Source organism: Etheostoma cragini, chromosome 10, assembly GCF_013103735.1.
Source record: "Etheostoma cragini isolate CJK2018 chromosome 10, CSU_Ecrag_1.0, whole genome shotgun sequence".
Classification (NCBI taxonomy): domain Eukaryota; kingdom Metazoa; phylum Chordata; class Actinopteri; order Perciformes; family Percidae; genus Etheostoma; species Etheostoma cragini.
The window spans coordinates 24231262-24255815 of record NC_048416.1 but is presented as its reverse complement, the minus strand read 5'-3'; the positions used below and the strand labels follow the sequence as shown (position 1 = coordinate 24255815).

At 37.7% G+C, this 24554-nt stretch overlaps 1 protein-coding gene across 1 annotated transcript in view; it reads right to left on the bottom strand.

The window, feature by feature from the left end:
* rxfp1 (relaxin family peptide receptor 1) overlaps positions 1 to 24554 on the bottom strand; it is a 52677-nt gene that overhangs the window by 13358 nt on the left and 14765 nt on the right. The window contains exons 3-11 of the mRNA XM_034883315.1: positions 13881 to 13964; positions 6357 to 6462; positions 3891 to 3962; positions 3090 to 3161; positions 1736 to 1807; positions 1363 to 1434; positions 985 to 1053; positions 746 to 817; positions 474 to 545 (exon numbers count right to left, since the gene is read on the bottom strand). Of these exons, the coding sequence (XP_034739206.1) occupies positions 474 to 545; positions 746 to 817; positions 985 to 1053; positions 1363 to 1434; positions 1736 to 1807; positions 3090 to 3161; positions 3891 to 3962; positions 6357 to 6462; positions 13881 to 13964 (691 nt within the window). The remainder of the gene's footprint in view (positions 1 to 473; positions 546 to 745; positions 818 to 984; positions 1054 to 1362; positions 1435 to 1735; positions 1808 to 3089; positions 3162 to 3890; positions 3963 to 6356; positions 6463 to 13880; positions 13965 to 24554) is intronic.

Below are 24554 nucleotides of genomic sequence, written 5' to 3'. Positions count from 1 at the left end.
CTAACGGGGCACAACAGAACAAATGGTCTTCATTAACAAAATTACATGAATGAAGTCTTTATTCTAAATATGGGATCATTAGACTCATGTTCTTAAATGGGGCCTTTATTTGCCTGCAGCTAATGTACATATTTGACATTTTTATTGCTAAGGATGTTTGTGTGAAAGCTCACGCACAGACTACTGATATTAAAAATAATTCCTTCAGGATCATTTTTGGGAAAAGAAATAAAGCGGAAATCAGGTTGGTCCAAAAGCTTCACAAACATTTCTCTCAACAGTGTTTTTACTGTATTTGTCCATGCAGTTTTTATCAATTGTATTTTCTTCTGCAGATATTTCTTAAGTCATCATCTTTAGAATAATCCTCTTTCTGAATTGCCTCAAACTTAAGTTTCTTATTGGCACATTCTTCAAAGTTGTGACATTTCTTCCTTTATAGTTTGTTTACACATTAAAACAAATCAACTTACAATTCTCCAAGCTTCTGAAGGACAGAGAAAGCCTGTTCGTGTATATGGCTGATCCTGTTTTGCTGTAAAACACTGGAGAAAGGCAATAAAAACAAACATTGAAATCATATTACACTTTTTTTTTTTAACCAAATCCAATGAACTGCCAGCATTGATTCCATGCATAAGCTTATAACATTTTGAAGAACTGAGGCTCAGTCAGAAATTCAGGCAAAAGTCAAACATTTAAATTAGCCTATGCAATGGTTTCAATGATGTAAAGGCACACTTACAGAACTGTCAGCATACTGCATGAGCAGAATGAGACATTTCCAATGGTTTCAATTAGATTTCCCTCCAAATCCCTGCAAGAACATGTTATGAAATGCCCACAGAGAGGAAATATCAGACACATACCATACATAACCCCCCGCCCCCCCAACACACACACACACACACACAGAAAAAAATCATCTAAAGACATGTGATTTTTATGACAAGACAACATTTGATATCTTGACATGCTACTTACAGCCAATTCAATCTCGGCATTTCCCGACAGATGTCATCCAGCTCTGTCAAAGAGTTGTTCAACAACACCCTGTCAATCAGTGAGACATAATGTAACACGGTGGAGTGCATTTACCTTCAATTTAATTTATGGTGACAAATCATGACAGACGTTACCACATATTTCACATAGAGCATAATATTTATACTTTGAAATTACAGTAATAATAATAGATTACACTCTCGCTATAATTTACAGACCAAACATTCTCCCATGAGCATGCACTTGGCACAATGGTGGCTGTTTAAATTTAATCTTAACAGATCAACAAAGACATCACAGCAAAGCAAAACAAGAAAAAAAAGTTCTGCCATAGCATGAAGTATAAAATATAAACACAATAAAACGAGGGAGTTCAGTCCTGAGAAGGTCATGGAGGATATTTCGTGGATATTGTTATTTTCCAGGATCCTACAACAAAAACACAAGAAAGAAAAGTTTCAGTCTAATTTGCAGAATACTGATTCGGAATAAACCACATCAATAGAGATATGTGGGATTTATCACCTGTGTGCAGTTAAAAGAAAACAAAAAGAAGAGACACAAATAAAAAGTTAAAGAACAAAAAACACTTCAGTAATTAGTTATCGCAAAACTCCGCTTCTCCGCCTCAATCCATATTTACAGAAAGTAAAACATCCTTACATACTATGCATGCGGCATTCTATATTCTTTTGTTGCAGAACTTCCTGCCAGTAGAAAATAAACATACAACCACTCCAGCTTGTGCAGGTCCTGGAACACGCCTGGCATCAGGGCAGATATCTTGTTATAGCTCAGATATCTAACAGAGGAAAAACAAGTTTGGAAGGTTACCTGGAGAGGAAGCTCTCTGAACACGATGGATAAACTAACAAGAAAATATGCTACCTTTTGCATGTCCAAGTGTTGTAATTGCATTTCATAGATCATAGGTACTGTTTCCTTGCCGTTTCTTTTACTGTTACTATATGCACTCTTATAGTGTATGTGCATATGATCAAGCTCCATCTTTTAGTTTGTGGTTGCATTAGCTGCATTATATTCATACTTACATTTTTTTTGTGATATACATCCCATTTATCTATGAATCCTTTAGCAATTGTTAAAATTTTCTTTTTTACATATTGTGAAGACAATACATGCTTATATATTTATGCAGATGAAAGATTGTTGTTGACTATTCACTGTAAGGTTCCAATGGTTAACTAATTTTGAGACTAACTTGACTTACTAAAGCCATGATAACTGCAATCTTGCATTCCTAGAACTAAACATTTCATTCATAAAACAAAACTACAGCCACAGAAAAATACATATATAAACAGGGAATGTCACTTCCAGACAGAGAATCATGGATACAAAGCCATCTTTCTTTTAGACCATGCTTGTTGTAAAAGGTCTTCAAATAAAAAGGTTTTATGTTGAAACAACCAAACTAACATATTGCTATCCTGCCTCACGTCTTTTGCTTCTACTTTGTTAAATAATTGGAATCTTAAATCATGCAATAATATGGACAAAAGCAAAATGAACTGCATTTATCATTTTATTGATCTCACATAAATAACACAGTCTGTCTTCCTCACCAGTGCTGGACCACTATAAATATATATAGCATCTCAGTCAGAAACACTCAGGCCAAGCAGTTGACTATTTATAGCAAATGGTTACCCAGGTCAATGGAAATAAGGCTCTGCTATCAAAGGGAGCTCTCAGAGATTACGAACAGCAATGAGGATCCTGCTTAGAGAACTAAATTTCCACTTAACACAAAGGGATGGTCAAATATTAAATAATAAGGGCGTTTGTGTGGTGGTGAATCTGCAGCGTTGCCATTGACTGTTTTAGTGCACTTCATAAAAACAGTGTAAAGTATCAGGTTGTCATGAATATGATTGGATGTTGCGTGTCAGGTGTGAATAATGAAACAGCTGATGCCGACAAATTCCATAGCCTAAACATTTTGCTTCTTTTTTTTGTACATAGCCTACATAGTATGATGGAACTATGTTGTACTACCAAGGATAGCCTAAAAAAGTTCTTTATTACTACATCTCATGTGTTGCAAAAATGAACAAACTTACAGTCTTGTTAGATTAAACAGCCCTCTGAATGCGTGAGGACTCACATCTTGAATTCTGTTGTGTTGGAGATATCTATATAAAACAAGCACAAAACAGTTATGTTATTATTTTATTTTTTGTGAATCGTTTTCATTTCAAACAATGAGAGACACATCAAATTACCCTTAAGCCTGCTGGTGTAATAACACATATAGCCCAGCTGCAATAAATTAGGATCTAATCCAATCTGCTTAATACCAGGATCATCTTTTATAACACATACTGTGAGCTCAACAATCCTCCACTGAAAGCTGGGGTTTGTCTGTGTATTTTTACACAGCTTTTCACACATTCTGATGTTTGTTTATGCATATCTCAGGGAAGTTTTGAATCTGGTCTAACCGTCAAAGCAGCGACTCAAAAGGCTGACAGTCACATACAAATGGTTCAGTGGCACTGTGTGAGATTGATAAACAACCTAAGTTGGCAATGAATGAATCCGTACGCAGAGGAGAACAATTGCTTCTGTCAGTGTTGCCAGCAGTCCTTTTAGCTTTACACACTTTGTAGTGGTGAAAATGGTTTGTTGCATTTCTCACTCAAAGGCTGGTCATGATCTTGTCTCTTTGGAATCACATGAAGGCTTTATGCTTTACTGAATGAACCAACTAGACTCCCATGCATGCCAATATTTCTCATCTATTATTCTGTATGTGGTGCTTTTCAGAACAAGAATGAAGATTGAATAAATGACTAAATAAAGAATAAAGATAGGTAGAATATAACTTAAAATAAAAGAGAATCAAGTCATAATAAACTCACAGTTTTTGTAAGCTCTGGTACCTAAAGAATTTGTTTGCTTTCAGTTTCTCAAGATGATTCCTTTGTAGGGACCTGAGAGATGGAAAGAGGCTCAAAATCAGAAAATGGAATAAGGTTCACACCACGAACAACATTCAATATTACTCAGTACTGCTGCGTCTGAACAGTTGCCCAGCTCACCCCTTTAGATTGACAAGGTTATTATTTTAGCAACTGGATTTCAATTATTACGTGTTAAAGTTTCTAATTAATGGGGTTTTCGAGCCTGAGGATACTAAGACCTATTTAAATTAAGAGGACCATCTTAACATTCAACATATACTGTACAAGAAGACACAAATGCTGCAGAGCATTCATTATCACGAGTCAATTACCTGAACATTCATAAACATGGCACTATCACCTCCTGGTCTTTATAATTCCATTTAAGTGACTCAGTTGATGAACAAGTTGGTTGAGCTGTTGTTTCCAAAGCTTTTAACGGATTAAAGGCTGATTAAAGGCTCATCCACTCACACACTCGTCATGTAAAGTATTTAAAATGGGTCAATTTTTGGACTTTGTAAGATTTTCTTACTGTTAATACTGTCTCCTTGGGCTCGCCGCTCTCTAACACTGTATGTGTTGGTCGACCGTCAGACGACTCTGGTCCATTTCTGTGCAACACTTAATGTACACTGAGGACTATTGCTTATGCTTCTGTTAACAAAACTTTTAATTTTTACTTCATTGATGCCCCGGGGGGTAATATATAAAAAAACGTACCATTTTGTTGAACACTTTGTTGATCATTTCCAATTTGATCTTTTGATCTGGCACCTCTCAGCTCTCAGCTACCAGTACACCCCCATACTTTGGTCTGTACGGGGATTGAACACAACTAACTTTCTTCGTTAAATATTTTGAGAAGAAAGTCATTTTAACACAGCTATTGTTGTTCTTCTCTTCTTTTATTGGTGCAATGCTGCCCTTTAAGGTGCATTACAACCACCAATCAACCTGTAGAACTGCATGAAACTGAGGGATGTCACACAGCTGTTGCAGCGGTGTAGTCTAATGTATTGTATGGGTTAACTGTACTGTGCATGTATGGGACAGGATGGGGGGCCATATCATAGAGAGGGTCTGGGTGTCTTCCCCCTGGAAAACTTTGAGCATCAATGAATCAATTTCCTTTATTTGGACACACTTGTATGCACTAAATTATGGTGTAAATACCTATATTTAACCTAACCTACCTAAAACAGATGAAAATTCAAAATGAATCAAAATAATAATGCAAAATATGTTTTCAAATGTCATTTCACATTTTTAAGTGGGTGTATGGGAGTCCTGGAGCTTTCTTAGTGGGTATAATGTATATACCTGGATATCACGCAGACTACACCACTGAGCTGTTGTTTTTCTTTTAATCGTGGACATGGTCAGTCAAGACCCAAACACCCTCAAACAATCCATAATACAACACTCTAAAATGACAGGCTCACTCTTCATCCCTGAAGCCAACACCTCTCCAGTCAACAGAAAATTGTCTAAAATGTCCAGACATATTTACTGTTTCTTTTTCCGGCTAATACAGTGAAGACATTTCCCACCAAACTTCTTTTCTAATGGAAAATAAGTTATGTGTTTAAAATTCTAGTACTACCACCATTTTTTTGTGCAAACATAAAAGTACATTTACGGTACAATAGGCGACAAAATGGCTATTTTTATCGAGCTATTTTGTCATCTATCCAAAGTCATGTTGCCTGTGATATTAACAAATAGAATGTAGATTACCAGCCCTTGGCGGAAGTCTGAACTCTACTAAGTGCTCTTTTGTTCTAAATCAAAATTAAGATGGATGACAAAAGTCTCTTGCTTGGGTCAGCTGCACTTTAAAACTCACAAAGCGAGACATGGTCTTTGAAAATGTCTAGGTGATTCAGAGGGGAGAAAAAGTCAGCCGACTACAAAACATTATCCAACCCAAATATGCCACTTGGAAGAGATGAGGACAGGGAAATCCCCAATGACAGGTAATTAATGTGTTCCTCAATAAAACACATAGTGACACAAAAAGGGGATATACTTTCATCAAACATTGACAAACTTTGCGAAAACTGCAGGGTAATATGTCCTTATACTTCTAATTCATGTTAAAATGTCTCAAAATAGTACATATTGAATTATAAACAATAGACACATGCATGCTCGCAGACACGCGCGCACACACACATCCACACTATATATATATATATATATATATATATATATATATATATATATATATATATATACATACATAGATAAGATATGATGCTTACAAAACATATTTCATCAGCTGCATGTACTACTAGAGAATCATCTGTAATTCTGGCTTCAAGTCTCACTTTCTGTGGCAGTCACAGCCAGCAATTGAGGCTTCCCGGGATTGATTGAGCTTTTACAATAATGAAAAATAAAAGGTTATTTTCTACTCACATCATGGTGACATTTATTGCCACCACTGGGATGTCTTGAAGCTGCGTGCTGTCACAGTCCAGCTCCAGGTCTCGGCACTGGCAGAGCTCAGGAACAGCACCCAGCACTGGAGAGATTGAGGGGAGCGGGACGTCAAAGGATATGTCAATCAACTGGTCACACAATGCCAAAGTGTCAAGACGTGAGTTGTTTGGAAGATTTGCAACCTAGTCCTGCTGGAAGAGAATGTAAGTCCTGTGCTTAAAGCAGCAGAGAAAAACAGGAAAGCAGAATTGATTAAGAGTGACTTGGAAGATGATCACAGCTTGGCAATACTTAATAAAAGAACTAGGTTTCTCAAGACTGATTGACATATATTCCTGGGTAAAGCAAGCTTTAATCATATTTCATTAAATCTCAGTTTGGATATGCATGACAAGTAAAAATTGAGCATAGTTTAACAAGGCATCACTGGCTCTAATGTAAGCAATATAAAGCAGTGTTTGAGAACACATCAGAAAGATGGACATTAATGAAAGACTCCCCTTTGATAGGCAAGCATAGTTTCAATATACAGAGATAATTACACATTTAAGACAAGTGATTACAAGGTCCAGTAACTCTTAAAGTGACTCGTCACAAACGTATTGCTCCAGGTATGCCCAGTCAAATACAAACAATTTGCTGATTTGTCTCCTAACACCAACACATTCTCATAAATGAAACTGCAGAACACAAAGTAAATAATCCAGCAGTTTTAGGCACTCATGACGCCATTTTCTTTTTGCAAGGGCATCCCAATTCAGAAGGGCTCTAAAGTACCATAATGTTCTTTTGAGTTGCCTTATGACATATTAAAATATTTCAACAATATGACATTTCTCCAAAAAACAGTTGAACTGTTATGATTTAGGACAGGATGCTTTGAACACAAAAAACATTTACTTTTGGTGGTTAGCGATAATAAAGAATGAGAATGTATCTAGAGCGAGTGGCACCTTGTACGGCAGCCTCGGCCACAGTCTATGAATGTGTGTGAATGGTGTATGTTTCCTGTATGATGTAAAAGCGCTTTGAGTAGTCGTTAAGACTAGCAAAGCGCTATATAAATACAGCACATATACATTTACATTTACATGTCGAGTTAGACTCGTGCGGGTAGGCGCACGAGTCTACGAGTGTTAACACGGACATGGACTGGTGCAGAAATGGAGTGCTTTTATCCTACTACTACTAACCGCTGGTGGAGTTTGTGACTGTTAAATGCCGACCACTCCACAGTTCACGCAAATTCACAGCAGTGTTTGAACCCTTTTCTGTGTTTACAGCCCACCAAGCGCTAATGCTACCAATGCATTAGCTAAACTTTAGGGAGCCTATATTGTGCATGCACTTAATGTAGCCTGTTTCATATGTTGTTTGTTATATAATGATGTTTTTGTATATTTTAAATGTGTACCACCAATTTCTAAAATAAATTCATATTTTTACAACATAAATGACACAATTTGAAGATATATTCCTCTTGCCATAACTCCAACATTTTTAGTGTAATGCAGAACACACAAAAGCTAAAACATTATCACTCAATACAATATGCTCCTGGAAATAATAGAAAAGTGGAAGTCCTTGTAACTACATAATAATGCTGGGTTTTAATGCTTGAATCATTAAAAATGATCTTGCTCTTTAGGTTTCATAGTGCAAACACTGTGCTGCCATGTTGTTGGACATCTACTGCCTCTTTGTGAAAGAAAAAAAATAACACGCAAAATAGTAGCATGGTAATACAAATACAACATCACCATTCAATGTTACAAGGCTGGTTTAAGGTCATGTGAAAAAAATGTTCTTCTTTGGCTTTCATAAACAGTAGTTGATAAGCATAGGGCTGCCATGCTGTTACATCTATTTCAACTTTGCAGAAGCTAACACCATGGTAGGGAAAGCATATCAAGGTTAGGAAATAGGAACATGTGTTTGTACATCATACCGCCATGAAATTACACCTCTGCAGTGTGTATCTGACAAGAACATTTTCTTAAAGAAATTCTTTCAGGCTTAAACACAGGAATGTAAAAATACATTTTATGTAAGCTTGACATTAAAGGAAGCTAAGAGTGGCTGGGTTGGCTCGGTGGTAGAGTGGGTGGCATGTGCTGGGAGGTTTGTGCCCCGGTGCAGAGGTCGAGATTTCAAGTCCAACTTGTGACTGTTTCCTGCATGTCTTCCCCCTTTCTCGCCTGGCTGAGATTCGAGATGGAAAAACCCAACAACTAATCTTTTAAAAGAAAAAAAGTGAGTGCAAAGGTCTCTGCTGAGGCCTACAACTGCATTTTACACAACTGTCCTTTTAGTGTAAGGAAAAAAAGGAATTTAGGATAACATCATTTAGAAATCCCCTCCATGAACAGCAACATATTTCCTGTGGAGGAGGTTTGTGTTAAGGGTACATGCTCTGGGTCAGGTCATCCACATTGGTCCAAGTAAGCCAGACTAAGTGAAATTAAAAAAGGCCCCTCCAAATCAACTTTGACGAGGTTTTCCCTGAAGAAAATATAAACGTAAATGTACTGGCAGGGGACAGCAAGCCACAGCCACTCCTGTATAGATAACATACAGGTTTTCTGGGTAGACAAACCAATTTTAAACAATATAGTTAAATGTTTGTAGAGGATTTCCCTTTGTAAGACCTATTGCCCGTAAATCCGTCCACAAAAATTGTTATATTTTGAAAACAAAATCAATAAAGGCCATTAAAATAGGTTATGGGGCGACCTCTGGCTCACCCAGTAGAGCGTGCGTCCCATGTAGGCCTTTGCAGTGGCCTGGGTTCGAATCGGACCCGCGTCCCTTTGCTGCGTGTCATTCCCAATCTCTCTGTCCCACCATTCCTTTCTATCCAATGTCACTAACAAAAAAAAAGGGAAAAGCCCTATAATCTTTAAAAAAATCTTACAAAATCTATAACAAGTCCAGTTTTCACAGAGGTCTAGATGTTGGTTTTGGAACTGGAGACTCATAAAAAACAACAAAGTGAAAGCCTCAAACTTTTCTGCATGAAATCAATCCAAATGTTTTGAGGCTAACACTGGAATGACCAAGTGATCTGCCCATGGTGTAACGCCATTTGCATACACCTCTTGATAGATTGGTACTAAAATCCAGGATCAGGTTTTTCTGATTTCTCTGATTATCATTCAAGAAATCATTTTTACATTTTTAAGAAAAACCAGTGACAATTACAAACAATACACTGAAACAAGAACGCGTCACAAGGCCAACTAAAAAATAAATAATATATAACAACATTTTTACAAATAGTAATTAAACAGGGGAGAGACGGGAGGGAGGGAGACAAAACAACACACGCAGAAACAACCCGGATCTCACAGAGTCAGCAATGCACCACCTATTGTCCAGAGTCTTCCCTGGGGCCCGTTTATCTGTGTCCTGGACAGTTCCAAATGAACCACATCCAGGTAGGGAAGAGTCCACGTGGGGATAGACAGATTGTGTGGCGTTTTCCAACGGGTCACGATCATCTCTTTGCAGCTGTTAGTCCAGCAAACCCAGCAAGTTTCTGAGTTTCAGAGAGCTGAAAGACTGACAGGTCATTCGTAATCAAGACCTTAACAGTAACAGGCACAGTAACATTAAACAAGGCGGAGATTTTGAATGCAATACTGTTTCAGAACTGATCAACGGAAAAGCACTCCCAGAACATGTGTAGATATGAAAGTGCATATATAGCAGGTATATAAAGTGCATGAAGGGCTGTTTTCACGGGCGTGAGATGTGTTCTATGAATGAAATTGGAGTGAATCTGCGTATGGTCTAGATTGCGAGATACTTCTGGAATTCGGCAATCACTTGTCCAGAGTCTCTCAATAGGAAGGGCAGAGCGGCCAAATACCACCAAGAACTGATAAAGCCTAGCCTCTGTTGATAACTGAGGAAAATCAAGCTAATTTAACCAGGTGTCACAGTGAGATTTATCCAACGTAACGTCAGATTCATAAAGATTAGAATAAAATGTCTGGAAGGATCTATTCAATTCAACAGAGTTAGTTCTAATATTACCATTTGAAGATTTAATAAGGGGAATCTCTGCAAAATAGTCACTGTATCTTAATCTCATAGCAAGAAGATGACTAGGTCTAGCGCCATGAAAGTAAGTAAGTAAGGAAGGTTTATTTGTATAGCAACTTTTACAGATAAAAAAATCACAAAGTGCTTCACAGTAATAGCGCTGTCTTGCACTATGGATGAGGAATTCAGATACCTGTTTCCGAATGTTGTTTACTTCTTTCTTGACTAATGATGGTTCTATCCGGTCAGTAAAATTTGTTTGTACAGTGAGTCTAATCTGGTGAATTGAGCTTCAAAGCTATGTCAATGTGCAGCTTCATTGACATAGCTTTGCGCGCATTAGAGCAGAAAAGTATGATATTGCTCCTAATAAAAACCTTTTATAGTGTCTCATCCTGGGGTCTTCTACAGAGCAAAACTAACTAATTTGAAACTAATTTCAGTGGGCTTTCATAATCTCTATCTGATTGTCTGCTAGATTTGGGAACCACTTAGGCAGTGAGCGTGAGAGACACTGGACAGCATTAGCACCTTCTAGCTCCTCTTTTAGCCCGACAAGGCAGGACTTGCATCTCTGGTTTCTGTCCTCCATGTCTGCTAGCTTCACCTCCAGCTCCCGAAAAGCGTGGCCGTGGCTGTCAAGAATACTTGCATTGTTTTCCACGGTGGATTTTAAGTTGTTCACATCTGATCTGATAGAGCCAAGGCTTGCAGTCCGAGATGCTAGCTGGGCATGGATAGCAGTTAGCTCATTGTCGCTTTTGAGGCCCATCTGTTGAATCTGAGACTGGATCTGAGAAAAGTGGGGCTCGAGTTAGCTTATTCTGTTTTATCCAGCAATGCCTCTGCAATGGCGTCTGTATCGCCGCGTTGGACTTTGTTCTTATTTGCCATTCTGCTTCAAGTAACTCTGACAAGCACAAAGTGGTAAAATATTGAAGTTGGAACCATATAAAACAGATATACTAAGCTACACCTTAAGCCGCCATCTCTGCCATCACGTGACTCCTGATGAATTATATCATAATCTAGCAAGTAACTCCTGCTGGTTTTAGTTAGCTACTCCCCACAGTCCTTTCACATTCAGACTGTGGCAGATGGGATTTTTCCCACCCCAATGCCTTATTAAAGCCAATATACAAATTTCAGACTGGTGTGCTGAGATTGACAATCTTCCACATTCACACAGGCCACCTTCATCTATATTTTAGGAAACAAGAAGAAGAAAGGAACAGCATGTGACCTCAGCACCTGCGTCAACACCTGCAAGGATCAATGCAGGAGTCTTGTGCACTGCAATTTGGGGAGAAGGGGAGAGGGAGACTGCTGTGACAGATTGATCTCTGGCTCTGTAAACTGGTTATTGCAACATACTGTAAGCTCAATAATATAGTTTATACAATGCACAAACTGTAGAAGAAAAAAGGTCTCCCTTTATCATGCACATTCAAAAGATGGAATGGATTCTCAGTGAATGCAGCGTGGCTTAACCAGACATACTGTTACAGTAATTGGAGAGTCTAGAAACATAAGCTGAATTCAAAAGACTGTTTTTAACTGAGAGCACAAAATTACACAGAATTCATAAAATAAATCAAGGTCATGGCTAAAAACAAATGTTCCAAACGAATGTCCTCTAACATGTTTGAGTTTCCATGTTTGGGACTTTGTTATTTAATTTCCAGATGGCAAATTAAATGTGTAATCATGTAAACAATTTGGCCATGCACACATTATTCAACTTTACAAAGATCAATTCTGACAAACCAAAGGCCAATTAAATTTACTGCTGTCAAATTAAATGTATCTAATAGAAAGTACCTGACAAGGGGCATTAACCGACAGTAACTTGATCGTTACTTCACTGCATTTAACTTTCTAAGCAAGACTCAGTGGTGGAAGAAGTATTCAGATCTTTTACTCAAGGAAAACTATTAATATCACACTACAAAAATACTCTATTACAAGTAATAGTCCCACAATGAAAATGCTACTCAAGTAAAAGTATGTAGCTATCTTCAGGAAAATGTACTTGAAGTATTAAAAGAAAAAAAGTACTTACTCCTCACATTTTAGAAACTGGAATTGATCAAAACAGTTCTGTCAATTCTTTAATAGGCTAATCATTTCAGCTTGACCTGTAGGTCATTATATTCTTGGGTAGTTTAATTTATTATAAAAAATTGTATTTTATAAACTACGTGTGTTTTGTGTGCAAAAATTTTAATTTGTAAAGTAACTAGTAACTTAAGATGTCAGATTAATGTAGTGGAGTAAAAAGTACCATATTTCTCTCTAAAATGTAGTGGAGTAGAAGTAGAAAGTGGCATTAAAAGAAAAGACTCAAGAACCTCAAGTTTGTAAAAGAACAGTACTTGAGTAAATGTACTCAGTTACATTCCACCACTGATTGTGTAAATGGGAAAACGTACAGAAAATAGATTTGTTAACATGCAAAGGTGGAGTAAAAAAATGTATTGATACAAAATTGTGTTGAGTGTATATCCATTTGGCAGAAAATTGAATTTAAAAGGCATTTTTCTAGAGGGGAAGAGTCCATGGATCTTAATCTTTTCTCATTTGGATTTTTATTGAAGAATTTCTCTCTCTCTCTCTCTCTCTCTCTCTCTCTCTCTCTTATGTAGAAAAAGTAAGGGATATTTATTCAGATCATGGCAAATGGGTGCAACACAAAATTGTTGCATTTATAATTTTTGTCAGTATATATGTTGTCCTGGCAACACTAACTCAGTAACAGAGTGGGTAATACATGCTTTCCTCTCGTGGACATCGCATTACGGCACTAGTCGGCTTGCGCTAGAAAGATCTTTACGCAGGAGGTGCGGAAAAAAGATCTTGGCAACAGAAGGTACGGTCAAAAAACTACCGCTTTTGTCCAAAGGGGCTGCTAAAATGAACACAAACTGAAAGTTCTTACAAGTCAATTGATTTCTAAGTGATAGAAGGTGTAAAAAAGAAAAAGAAAAAGTGCCATTAAGACACCCACATCCAGAATGATTAGTATTGGAGCCTTCATATATGTAGTTTGTTGCATTTTGTTGCTACTTCTTATCTGTCAGGGAGAAGCTTCATGAGAAGGGCATAATGCATCCAGAATTTCAAGCTTTTGCACCCAGACCACACCCCACACAGGCAAAAAACTGACACTATTAACACCCTCATATGATTATGCAGCTGGTTACTGGTTGGTAGGTTGCTATGTGAAGTGTATTTCACTGCCCCCGAGTTCCTTTGAAAAGCAAATTCTTTAACACAGCAGTGATGACAATAAAAGCAAAGGAGAAAATCAAGGACAATTATACAACTACCAACGCAATGACACCTGACAGAAGTTATTTTCAAGAGTAGTAAAACAAGGTTTTATGTATCAGCACAAGTTAGCCTAAAAATGTTTTTTTTAATGCAATTTAGAAACAGAATACCAGTACTTACAGCATACATTTGACTTGGTCCCAGTGTTATAGCTGGGCATTCCAAAGTACTTGTCGAAAAGATGAGGCCATCCGTTATTATCTCCTGGGAAAAGAAAATAAGACAGAAACACTGATTACAACCTAGAATGTGTCCTTCAAAACCGGATATTTGTTATTAAGTATAATTTGAGGTATTTCCGGTGATTTGTTCCACTCTGTCAGACAGTACAGTTTGTTCCTCTCGCTCCATGCTCCTTTGTGATGCACGGCTCACTCTGTAGCGGTATTTGAGATGAAGAGATGATCAATCTTTTCCTTTAAGATGGCTAATTGGTAGATGGTGTTAGTTCACTGAACATTACCTGTTGGTTCACTATTCCGCCTGGTTTATTTGGAGGGAAAAAGATTGTCACGGGCCTGAAGTTAGTTAGATCAGAAAGGGTCGGGGTTTTAGTGGTGATTGACAGCCCATGAACGAGGCAAGTCTGGTGGAAACTTGATATTTAACAAATATCTTGTCATTGGATTTGCACATACTATTAGCAATTATAGACAAGATCAGTGCTTAGAGTCACCCATTAATCAAATGTAATACCGACTGCTTTTGTTGCATTTAAACTTGTATTTTAATGTCCATTCATTTGTGTTAAATGTATGTCCTATGTATCAAGGACTTTAAGTTTGTGGTTGAGTCCCAGAAAACCAAATTTACAACACTGAATTTTGGACCACCCACCTCCACCCCATAACTGTTACTTTTTGTAACTGCAAATCCAACATTCACATCCTCTTTACACTGTGATTTGCGATTACTTTTTTTATTTTTATTTTTTACAGCAGCTTTAAATTCTGCATTTTCACGCAAACCTGCTCCTTGTCTGCTGCAATGCCACTTGTGACATCACCCAGATAGAAGCTCCCTGAGCTCAGACCCTGCCTATGGTCCCAGGGGTTTCCCGAGTTGAGCACCTGGTATTGCAAGATGATCATACACATATCTAATCAGACATGACATCATATTGTTTTTATGTGGGTAGCGTTAGACATTCCTGCCGCAGTCTATTGATACAACAGTCACCAAAGTGTTTAGCTAGCACCCAAAGCGCTTATATTCACGGGAGAAAAATGACAGGCCGCAATCGTCTCTTTGGTCCCGGTTTATTCAGCGCACATGCTCTCAATAGCATTTTCCAGTGTATGCAGACACACGTTTTAATAGGATGTCATTAAGTAAGCAAGTTAACATGGTTTGCCTACTTCTTCTCACCAAATATAAGTAACAATGTGTCTACATTAAGCCCATTTCCAGTTTAGAAAAGTCATGGAATTGAGTCAACCCAGGCTGATTCAATAAAATATAGCCAAAAAAGCTGGAGCAATTAAAAGATTGCGAGCTCACAGCTCAAGGGTAACAATGTCTTATACAAATTCCACCATTGTGCTTTGGACACCTTCCCTGCAAGTTTAATATGCTCTGACCTGACCATTGCTGTGGAGCAGCTATAATTACGCCTATATTTAAACAATATTGTGCCTCAGATTCCAAAAGACAACGCCTCTACAATGATTTTCCAACTGGCCATGAACTTTCTTAAAACCCTAATGCTTTACAGTAAAAGCAACTTGAGCCTGAAATGAATCCTTAAAACACTGTACTGCTAGTATATCTCAGGCAATTCATGAATACATAAAGCCTTTGCTACATGTGTGTATGTATACTATGTTTTGTCATATTGGTGGAAATGGTGTGGTTAGAAATCAATCATGAAAAAAGAAATGCCCTTGCTGATGATATATAAAATAATTATAATAAAAACCACAGCGATAATGACAATAATTACACCATCCTATCACTAATCAGACTCTCGTGTGGTGTGCAGGAAGGGCTTCTTCTTTTCCATAAACAAGGCACTTGGAAAATGAACTCATTGAATACATAGTTCTGTATTGGAGATATAAATAATAGCCTAATTATTTTATCATTGCAGTTTGAATTCCTACACTCTTAACATTTGTAAGATAGATGAATCATTCAGTACAGGGCTCATGGTGAAATACAAAGATTCTCCAACGTTTATTGATTTAAAAATTAAAGCGAGTCACACCACATGATCTGCATGAAAATTATTCATATGGTGCTTACAATAGACTACATGGTGTGAAAAGTGGTCTCGACACTAATTGAGGACTGGGAGTTTAAAATCATTATTGTCCAACTGACAATGCCTTCTGACATGTGTACAATTTAGCGTACAGCAGGTTTGATTGAGAGTTTTTCATGGCATTAGCATCATGGTGCATAACATGAATTGGGTCATTACGTGTCAATGCATTACAATTAAATCCTGTATAAGGGATAGAGCTTATCCTGTATAAGGGATGGAGCTCCTTATCTTTGAGGTTTCACTTTGGAAAACAGGTTAATTGTTATTTTTCACTTTTCTGAGGAGGACTTTGGTTTTACTTCAGCATTAGTGTATCTCTTGATAATACAAACTAAAAGTCTACAGCCACATTAGCAGATCTGTGAGGCTGCACTGAACTTGTGCTGAGCTAACTGCTATCATTAGCATTCCAACATGCTAACAATGACAATTACAATTACTAATGATTAGCATGATCAGTTGAGGTGGATGGAAATGCCATCAATATTGCCAGTCTTTGGTCCAAATTTTGAATTTATCCAAGATCTCAAAACTCAAAATACTCAAAACATTATTTAAATTAACCCTAAGGGGGGCCTACTGTATATATTTAAACCAAAATTATGAATAACTTATTGTAGAGATATTTCACTCAAAACCAAAATTGGCAACCTCATGGTGGCACTACAGGAAACATCATGGGATCTCCAAAGTCATTAGCAGCCAAAGTCTAAGAAACATGCACTGCATAAGTAAGAAACAAACAAAGTAGGTTTCTTACTTCTTCTGTTGTATTAATTACAACTTGGACATTCTCAAAAGGGGTGTCCATGCTGAGCAGCAGAAGGAACCTCTCTGATTTGCAGCCAAAACCGACGTCAGTTGCACTGTGGCCCCATACAAACTACAATACAGACCCCCAAATTAGTAAGATGCTGATTCACACTAGCAAAACTAACCAGATGCCCTCTTTGTGTTACTTTGAGTTATCTTCAGTGGGATTTCTATTTAACAGCTGGCAGCTTTGTACGTGATTAACAGCACAAATGACGTCCGCCATTTTTACAAATCACAGCAGAAACCAAAGTTTAATACTAATACTAGTCTAGTGATTTGGGCTTAAAGTGGGCTGAATTACAGTTGGAGCAATGTTTCGATTTGTGGGTGCCGAGGATGCACATGTATGCCACAAGCTTCAAAAAGGGACTCAAAAAGGGACGTAGCAGTTGATTGCAGTAAAAGGTAACAATGTAACAACGTTGTTTACAATTCATTGTTGTACAAAACGCAGGCTTCAATGTACACAAACAGAACATTTCAAATGTTAAGTGGACTACAAAACTCTTTGGTTCACCTCAGGATCCAATGGGATTTGGTGGTACAGGCTGAAGTAAAAGTTTATGATTGGGCTCGGCAATAAACATCACTGCGCAGTGCATAAACAAGAAGACGCCGCTATTATGTGAGGCCGTATTTACGATAAAGAACAAGACAACAGCAGTTACACGGAAATAATTGTGTAGAAAAACAATGTTGAGAAGTTGATTAAAAGAAAAAAATGTACTATACAGAGAAAAACTTCTACCGGACACAAGAAAATGTTACCTGGTATAGATGGCATTGATCGGATATCTGGATATGTATGAGGTGCCTGCAAGAGAATGTACCCGTACAATTTGTTTACCTTAGATATTTTTGAATTTTTAGTCTATGGTGTGAGTGCATATACCGAGGCTCAGTTATGTAATTTTAAATCTACGGAAGCCCACATTCAGTTCACAAATGGCTCGGTCCATGACTTAGAAGCCTGCAGATTGTAGAGTTGAGAAAACACCTACAAAGGTGGGCTTCATCTTGCTTACCTAACTTACCTGTGATTAGTGAAACACACATCAGTACACATATACAGCAACAGGGATGCAACAATTATGTTATATAATAGTGTGTACTTAATGCGCAAGCTACATTATACCCTATCTTCATGTATCCTAAGGTGTGCTATAGCACGTGTGTCTTCCACATCCTTAGTATTGAGTTGACATCTGTTTTTAGCAAAGGCATGAATTTTAACCTCCATCCATGGATCTCAGTAGATAACAATATATAGTAGCATAACATGCATCCTTATTTATTGTATTTTTTAGCTAGCAAGCGGCCTGTCCCTGACGGCCCACCACTTCAGACTGAAATATCTCAACAACTGTTACATCAATTGAAAATATTGAATTAAAGCCTGCTTGAAGATAAACTAATTACTTAGGCGATTCCCTGACTTTTCCTTTATCGGATGGATTGCCATGAAACCTGGTACAAAAACTCATGGTCCAGAGGATCATTTGCATAAACTTAATACCACTGACCTTCTGAGACTACTGATCTTGCACCATGATCAGGTCATACTCTTTAGTTTGTCCAATTCTTTGGCTTACAAAATACCTGCAAAAATAATGGTACTCTGATCAGCCTCAGCTCTGCTTTATGGTATGTGGCAAATGTAATCATGCTAACCCGCAAAACTAAGATAGCAAACAGGGTAAACATCTTTTAAACAGTAGCATGTTAGCGTGGTCATTGAGAAAATGTTAGCATGATGGTACAGCTTCAAAGAGCTGCTAGCATTGCTGACCCTTATTGTATTTTGATTGATTCAAATATAATGTATAGCCCGATATAGACACACACACTTTCTCCTGAGGTTTGTCACATGGTGCCAGCGGTGAGAGTGCTGGGGCGGTGAAACCCTGCCCTCCCTCTGTCATTCACTGTGCATTTCTGTTTATCGTTTTACAATTCCTTGAGTAGCATTTCTTCAAAAGGCAGGGGTACGACGCCCACAAAGTGACTGCGATTTGTTGCAGTGTGGGTGTAAAATGCAAAACTCAGATAGCACAGTTGCTGAGCATACAAAAAAAAAGAAGCTTTTATAACAAGACAGTGCTCCCGGCACCTACTGATAAGCTTCCTATTGATGTGTGTTTGGATATAGCGCACACATGTCAAACAATGAGAAAAGTGGGCGATGCTGAGGAACTCTTTCTTGTTAATAACAATGAGAGTAAAAAATGCAGAAATCGCCAATACATTATATTTTATGTCCAAAAGCATAATGCTGAGTTTGAAACATAGGCTATGCAAATAATAAGATAGATAATGGAGTTGCATACAAGTGGGAATGGTTATTTGTCTCTATGTGATATAAATAAAGCTACTGGACATTACTCCAATTTGATAGTTTATTGTTAGTGCTACAATCTATGCTTCACAACAAAAATGTAACAGAACAAATATTCTAAAATCAACATAAACATAAGATCAAAAAAGCATCTTAGAACACACATCACATGACAGGACAAACAACACAACATGCTAAGAATTAATTTTAGTAATTAAAGTGCAAATTGCAAAAGTGTTGGTGTATTTATTGCACCCGTGCTCTGCTGTGCTGTGATTGAGGATCGGAGATATGCAGCTGGATGGACGTTGGAATAAACGATAACTTTTGTCTGTTTTACATCTCGGCACACAGAATCTGTCAAAATGGCAGAAATATGGCAGAAGTTTATATTTAGGAAAGAGAGGGTTTAGAGGATCTGCAGTGATTCTTTCGGCTTGTTTTCTAACAGCTTATAATAGTTAGTTGTCCAAACAGTACATGCTCTGTATGGGCTTGAACTCTTTCCTCCCTGTTAACCCTGATAGCTGTCTTGAGCCTGCTTTTTAGCTGCAGGGTTAAATTGCCAAACAGTGCTGTGATTCCATTCTGATAATGCTCTCCAGAATATTTGTGTCCATGAATCCAAAATCCTTAAATGGATGAGTGAGTATGCTCTTGATTGGTAATGACATTTTCACCTGCCCTTTTATTTCCATCCCCCAGTGCCCCCCCCCAGTTTATGATCATGCCAGATTCTTATAATGTAGTCATGGCTAATGAGATTGAGCTATTTTATGATGACTGATGGTGTCTTTTGAAGCACATCTTCCTTTTAAGATTAGTTATTGTTTGATCATGATATTGATATCTCCCTGGACTTTGTAATGATTTTCATATTGATTGGTGTCATCAACAATTAATCTGTCTCTCCATCCTGTTTATAATGAATGCTCTGACGGAAACTGCTATGATAAATGGATCCTCACTCTGCATGCAAACTTCCATTCAAAATGTGCATTCCTTTATGAATTATATCAGTGTAGCTCTGACTGAAGCAGCAATGATGCCTTTTGTTTGGTCCAAAAAACACCTTATTATGTGATGCAATCCAATGCAGCAGCCCAACAAAGTACAGAGAATGTATGCACATGTAGTGTATAGAGATCAAACAGTATCAAGAGACACAAAGAAATATAAAAGTACACAGACGTATTTTCAGACAGAACTGTTTTATCACATAAATACTTCTGTTTTAAATATTCATACAGCGTGCCATAATTGGTTTACCGGCACAGCTATTGTGTGTTAATCTCATAAATGCCAAAGCAAAAGGAAACAATGTCAGCAATTCTGTTTGCTTTAAGTGCATGAAAGTACACATTATAATAGCGTCATTGTGTGTTTAATGTGACTATAATCATTATTTTGTATAATAATCTTTCAAATGACAATGTTTAGACTTTTACTCTCACTGCTCTCATATCGTAATTTTCAGCAGGCAGCTCTCATATACTGAAAAAGCTCTAAAAAACTTTAGAAGTCAGATATTTCCATCAGGTGTTGGTGGAGACCAAAAAAAGCTAAAAGAAAGTGATTAATGGACTTATATTCAGAATATAATAGAGAAACATAATTCAAAATGAATGCTAATGTCAAAATATGTCAAAGTCGTGTTCACAACTGGTTTATTATGCAACTCATCTCAGATTTTTAGAGTGATGTTTTTAAGACATTTGTCAGGTGTTGCATTAACAAGCTGAAAAAAGAATTGGACAAGAGTCAATAGATGCATAATGCACGACTGGTCAGTGAGTCATTAAAAAAATCTATTTCCCATTTTTAAGGGTTTCTTACAACGCAAATTACATCGGTCATCCTCTTATGTTTTGTCTCTGTTATCCTGGTCACCTAAATAGTTTATTAGGATTCAGTGTACATGAGCATTCTTGGTCAAGTGTACATCAGACCAGAAGAGATTGCTAGAGGGGGTCGAGTTAATCCTTAGTGGATTGTATACACCTTGATGTCACGTAAAAGTTAATTGTGCCATTAAAGTTCCCATTAGATTGTAATACTATTTCCTTAATGTCAAATATTTCCTGTTGAAACTGGACAGTGATGGAGCTATCTTGGGTGCCAACACAATGATCAAACTTCCGTTATTGAGAAAAATACATTTTGATTTGATACAACAGGCATGCTTTTCCTTGGATTATTTTAGGCAACTATTGGCAAAGATGTGAATGACACCGCAGTCACAATCACACCCAGAAGTGCATGCACGTCAACTCAGTGAATGCAAACATCAAGTTTACACAAGAACACAAAAAAGACATTGGACTGTTTTTTTGAGTGCACACCTAAAGGAATGTTAACCTGCTTATTGAAGTTAAAAGGAACCTAAATCACACCTGGGGCTGGGTGCCGGATTCAATACTTTTTAGGCACTGACCAAACTGGCTCTAAAGTACTAAGTATCAAAAAATGCCTCGTCATTCAATACCCAATTTCAATACCTAGGGAGTGTCAGTGAGCCTATAAGCATGCTCCTACCAAGATCTAATAACGTTTGTGATTGTCTGGCTAACGATACACATCATAGAGACATGCAGGAAAACTCTATGTTAAGCACAAAAATGGGGCTCACGTAGTAGGAACGGAAATAAATATTGTGCTGTAATGTTGTAATTTCTTTGTTTTATAACATTGGTATCAAAAAAGGTATTGTTCAGGAATGGTATCTGTACTGGTATTGACATTTGCACAGCTCATAGTCACGCCAACAAATTGAAAACAAGCTCAGGGTTTCTCCTTCTTCATCAGGCCAAGATTTTGCCAACAAAAACTGAGGAAAAAGATATAGAGAACATTTTTAACATAAGTCTAAAAACTCAAAGCAGCTCAAAGTGGGTAAAAGATACAGCTGAGAAATAATGGATCAGTGTTCTAGAAACCCAGCAATCCACTAAGGCAGAAACTAAGAGCAATCCACTTGCAAGGCCATACACACAATCCATTAAAAATAGACACAGACTCTAATGCCATGAGAATGCATGGCCCTGACCTGAGCTGGCTTATGTCTTGTGTGTTTGCTTCCTAAATGACATTGCAAGTACTGTACATAGCATACACTGAACTTACTGTAGAATGGCTGAAAAAACATTCATCATATTCCTAACAATGTGTACCTTTTTTATAACTGAGCTGCTACCCTAGCTTTTTTGGGGGGGAAATAATTTTAAAACTTAACCTGTAACCCAACAAAATAAAGAGGTTAGTGAATGATCTCTCTCACAATAGGTAGTACGCTAGTTAGACCACCATGTTAATCATTTTGGGACACCCACAAATGTACGGTCACAATCGTGACATCTGATGATATTTATCTGTGACAGGTCACTCATGCTTGAGGCCTGTAACTTTGCATCTTAAGTTAGAGCAGATAAAAATATTGCAGATTTGTTACTTTTACTAATTTGGTTTTGATTTCGGAAAGTCTAAAACTATAAACCTGCTTCAGCATGAGGAGAAAGTTTGAAAGACATGCGGTGCCAAGTGACGGTTGCTGCGATCTGTCAATCTGTCTCGGGGAGGGATTTAGCTAATGGTCAATGGCATCATAGAAAGCAACAGACACATTTGTTGTGGGGTGGAAGTAATCTAAAGTCACGAAACCCCTGCCCAGTTATGCACACAGAAAATATAGCTTTTTACAATTAGTCACCAACACCCCATAAATTGCAATATTATATTTATATTTTAAGTAAACAGTGTAATTAGAGGGGAAGAAAACCATAGAAGTGATTCCATGGTTTAATATACCATGGAAGTGAAATTATCAGAATTTCACTCAGTCACTTTGAACTTTGGCTTCAAAGGCAGATTCATTGGAGACTCACATTGTCGTGATGATACACATAAGTTAAATAGCACAAACAGACTGATGCTCAATGAAACCACTGATGGAAACTGAGGCCGCCATTGCGGTCCACAGATCAGAAGCCCCACTGAAAGGGGGAGTAGGGAGGAACAATCTGTGATGTGTAGCATTCAAATGGTGCAGTGTACCTTTTTGAAGTCAAATTGAAAGAGATCCACATGACACGCCTGCAGACAGACAGGACTTGGAGCAATAGTAATTTCATTTCCATTGAACCATATAGCCACGACTTAAACAAAGTAGAATTAGGCTTCACGCTCCTCTGAGTGCTGGCATACGTTAATGTGTTAAAATGAACCCACTTCAAATAATACAGAAATATGATCTGAAACAATAGGTCTGACCTACATTGTTCCTGGCAACATTCTAAACAGGCAACATGTCGTAAATTACAATTAAACAGTGAAGTAATCGCTCTTTAATCCAGGTGCTCACCAGGAGCTCATGCTTGTTTTCATTCAAGAAATTTCATCCAGCACCTCCTGGGACACCAAGCAGATGCGATTGCTGGAAGGACAGGACAGCAGCAGTATTTTCCCTGAGGTAAGGACTGCTATTAAAAATGATGTCTATAACCGTGTTTTTTTGCAACGTTTTAACATTTCTAGGACCCAGAGAAAAGTCAGGTTTTCTCAAGTGCAAACATGATACACGCTGCTTGAAAGAGAAACATTTGAAGATGAATCACACAGAGCGCTATTCTATATGTGCAGGGAAATTGATTCCTTTTCAGCCAGGAGCAACTGGGAGCCCTTGAATTTTTTTCTAACCTTATCTCGGAAGTGCATTATCTTCTCCTTGCTTTATTCTATTACAAGCACATTTCTGCTGGAGAAAAGATGTGTTAACACTGGAACAAAGTAGCCCAAAACTGTTGGATACATCAATTCCAAGCAAACACGTCATCCACTTTAAGTCCTTTAATGTTTAGGCCTTCTTAAAAATGATCCCCACAGCTCAATGGGATTGAAATGCGGCAACTGTTTAACCACAGGACCTGAAATGGTTGACTGCAGGGCTTTCCTTATTCTTTGCGGAACCTGATCTTTTCTAGGAGGATTACCCTGTAAAGACCAGTTACACACCTTTAAACAAATCCACTGGATGATGCAATACAAATTCCTTAAATTCTCACACCATGCTACTGATACACAGGTGATGATAATACGCCAAGACAGCCAACAATTTGCCAACATAGGCAGGAAAGATAATACATATGGATGAAAACAATGATGGATTTAAGTGTAATGAGGAAGGAGATGCATACCAAATGATCTTTGGCAGTGCTTCCCTGTCTGTGACGCCTACGACAACAACACTTTTGTTTCATCCTACTCACTTTGAGCCTATATGAAGTGCTATTTGTCCAGTAATTTCAACTTTCAGATTTTTGAATGTTTTGGCTTTGATGTCCTCAGCCAATGTGGCCTGAGTGATGATGATGCCTGAGCGATC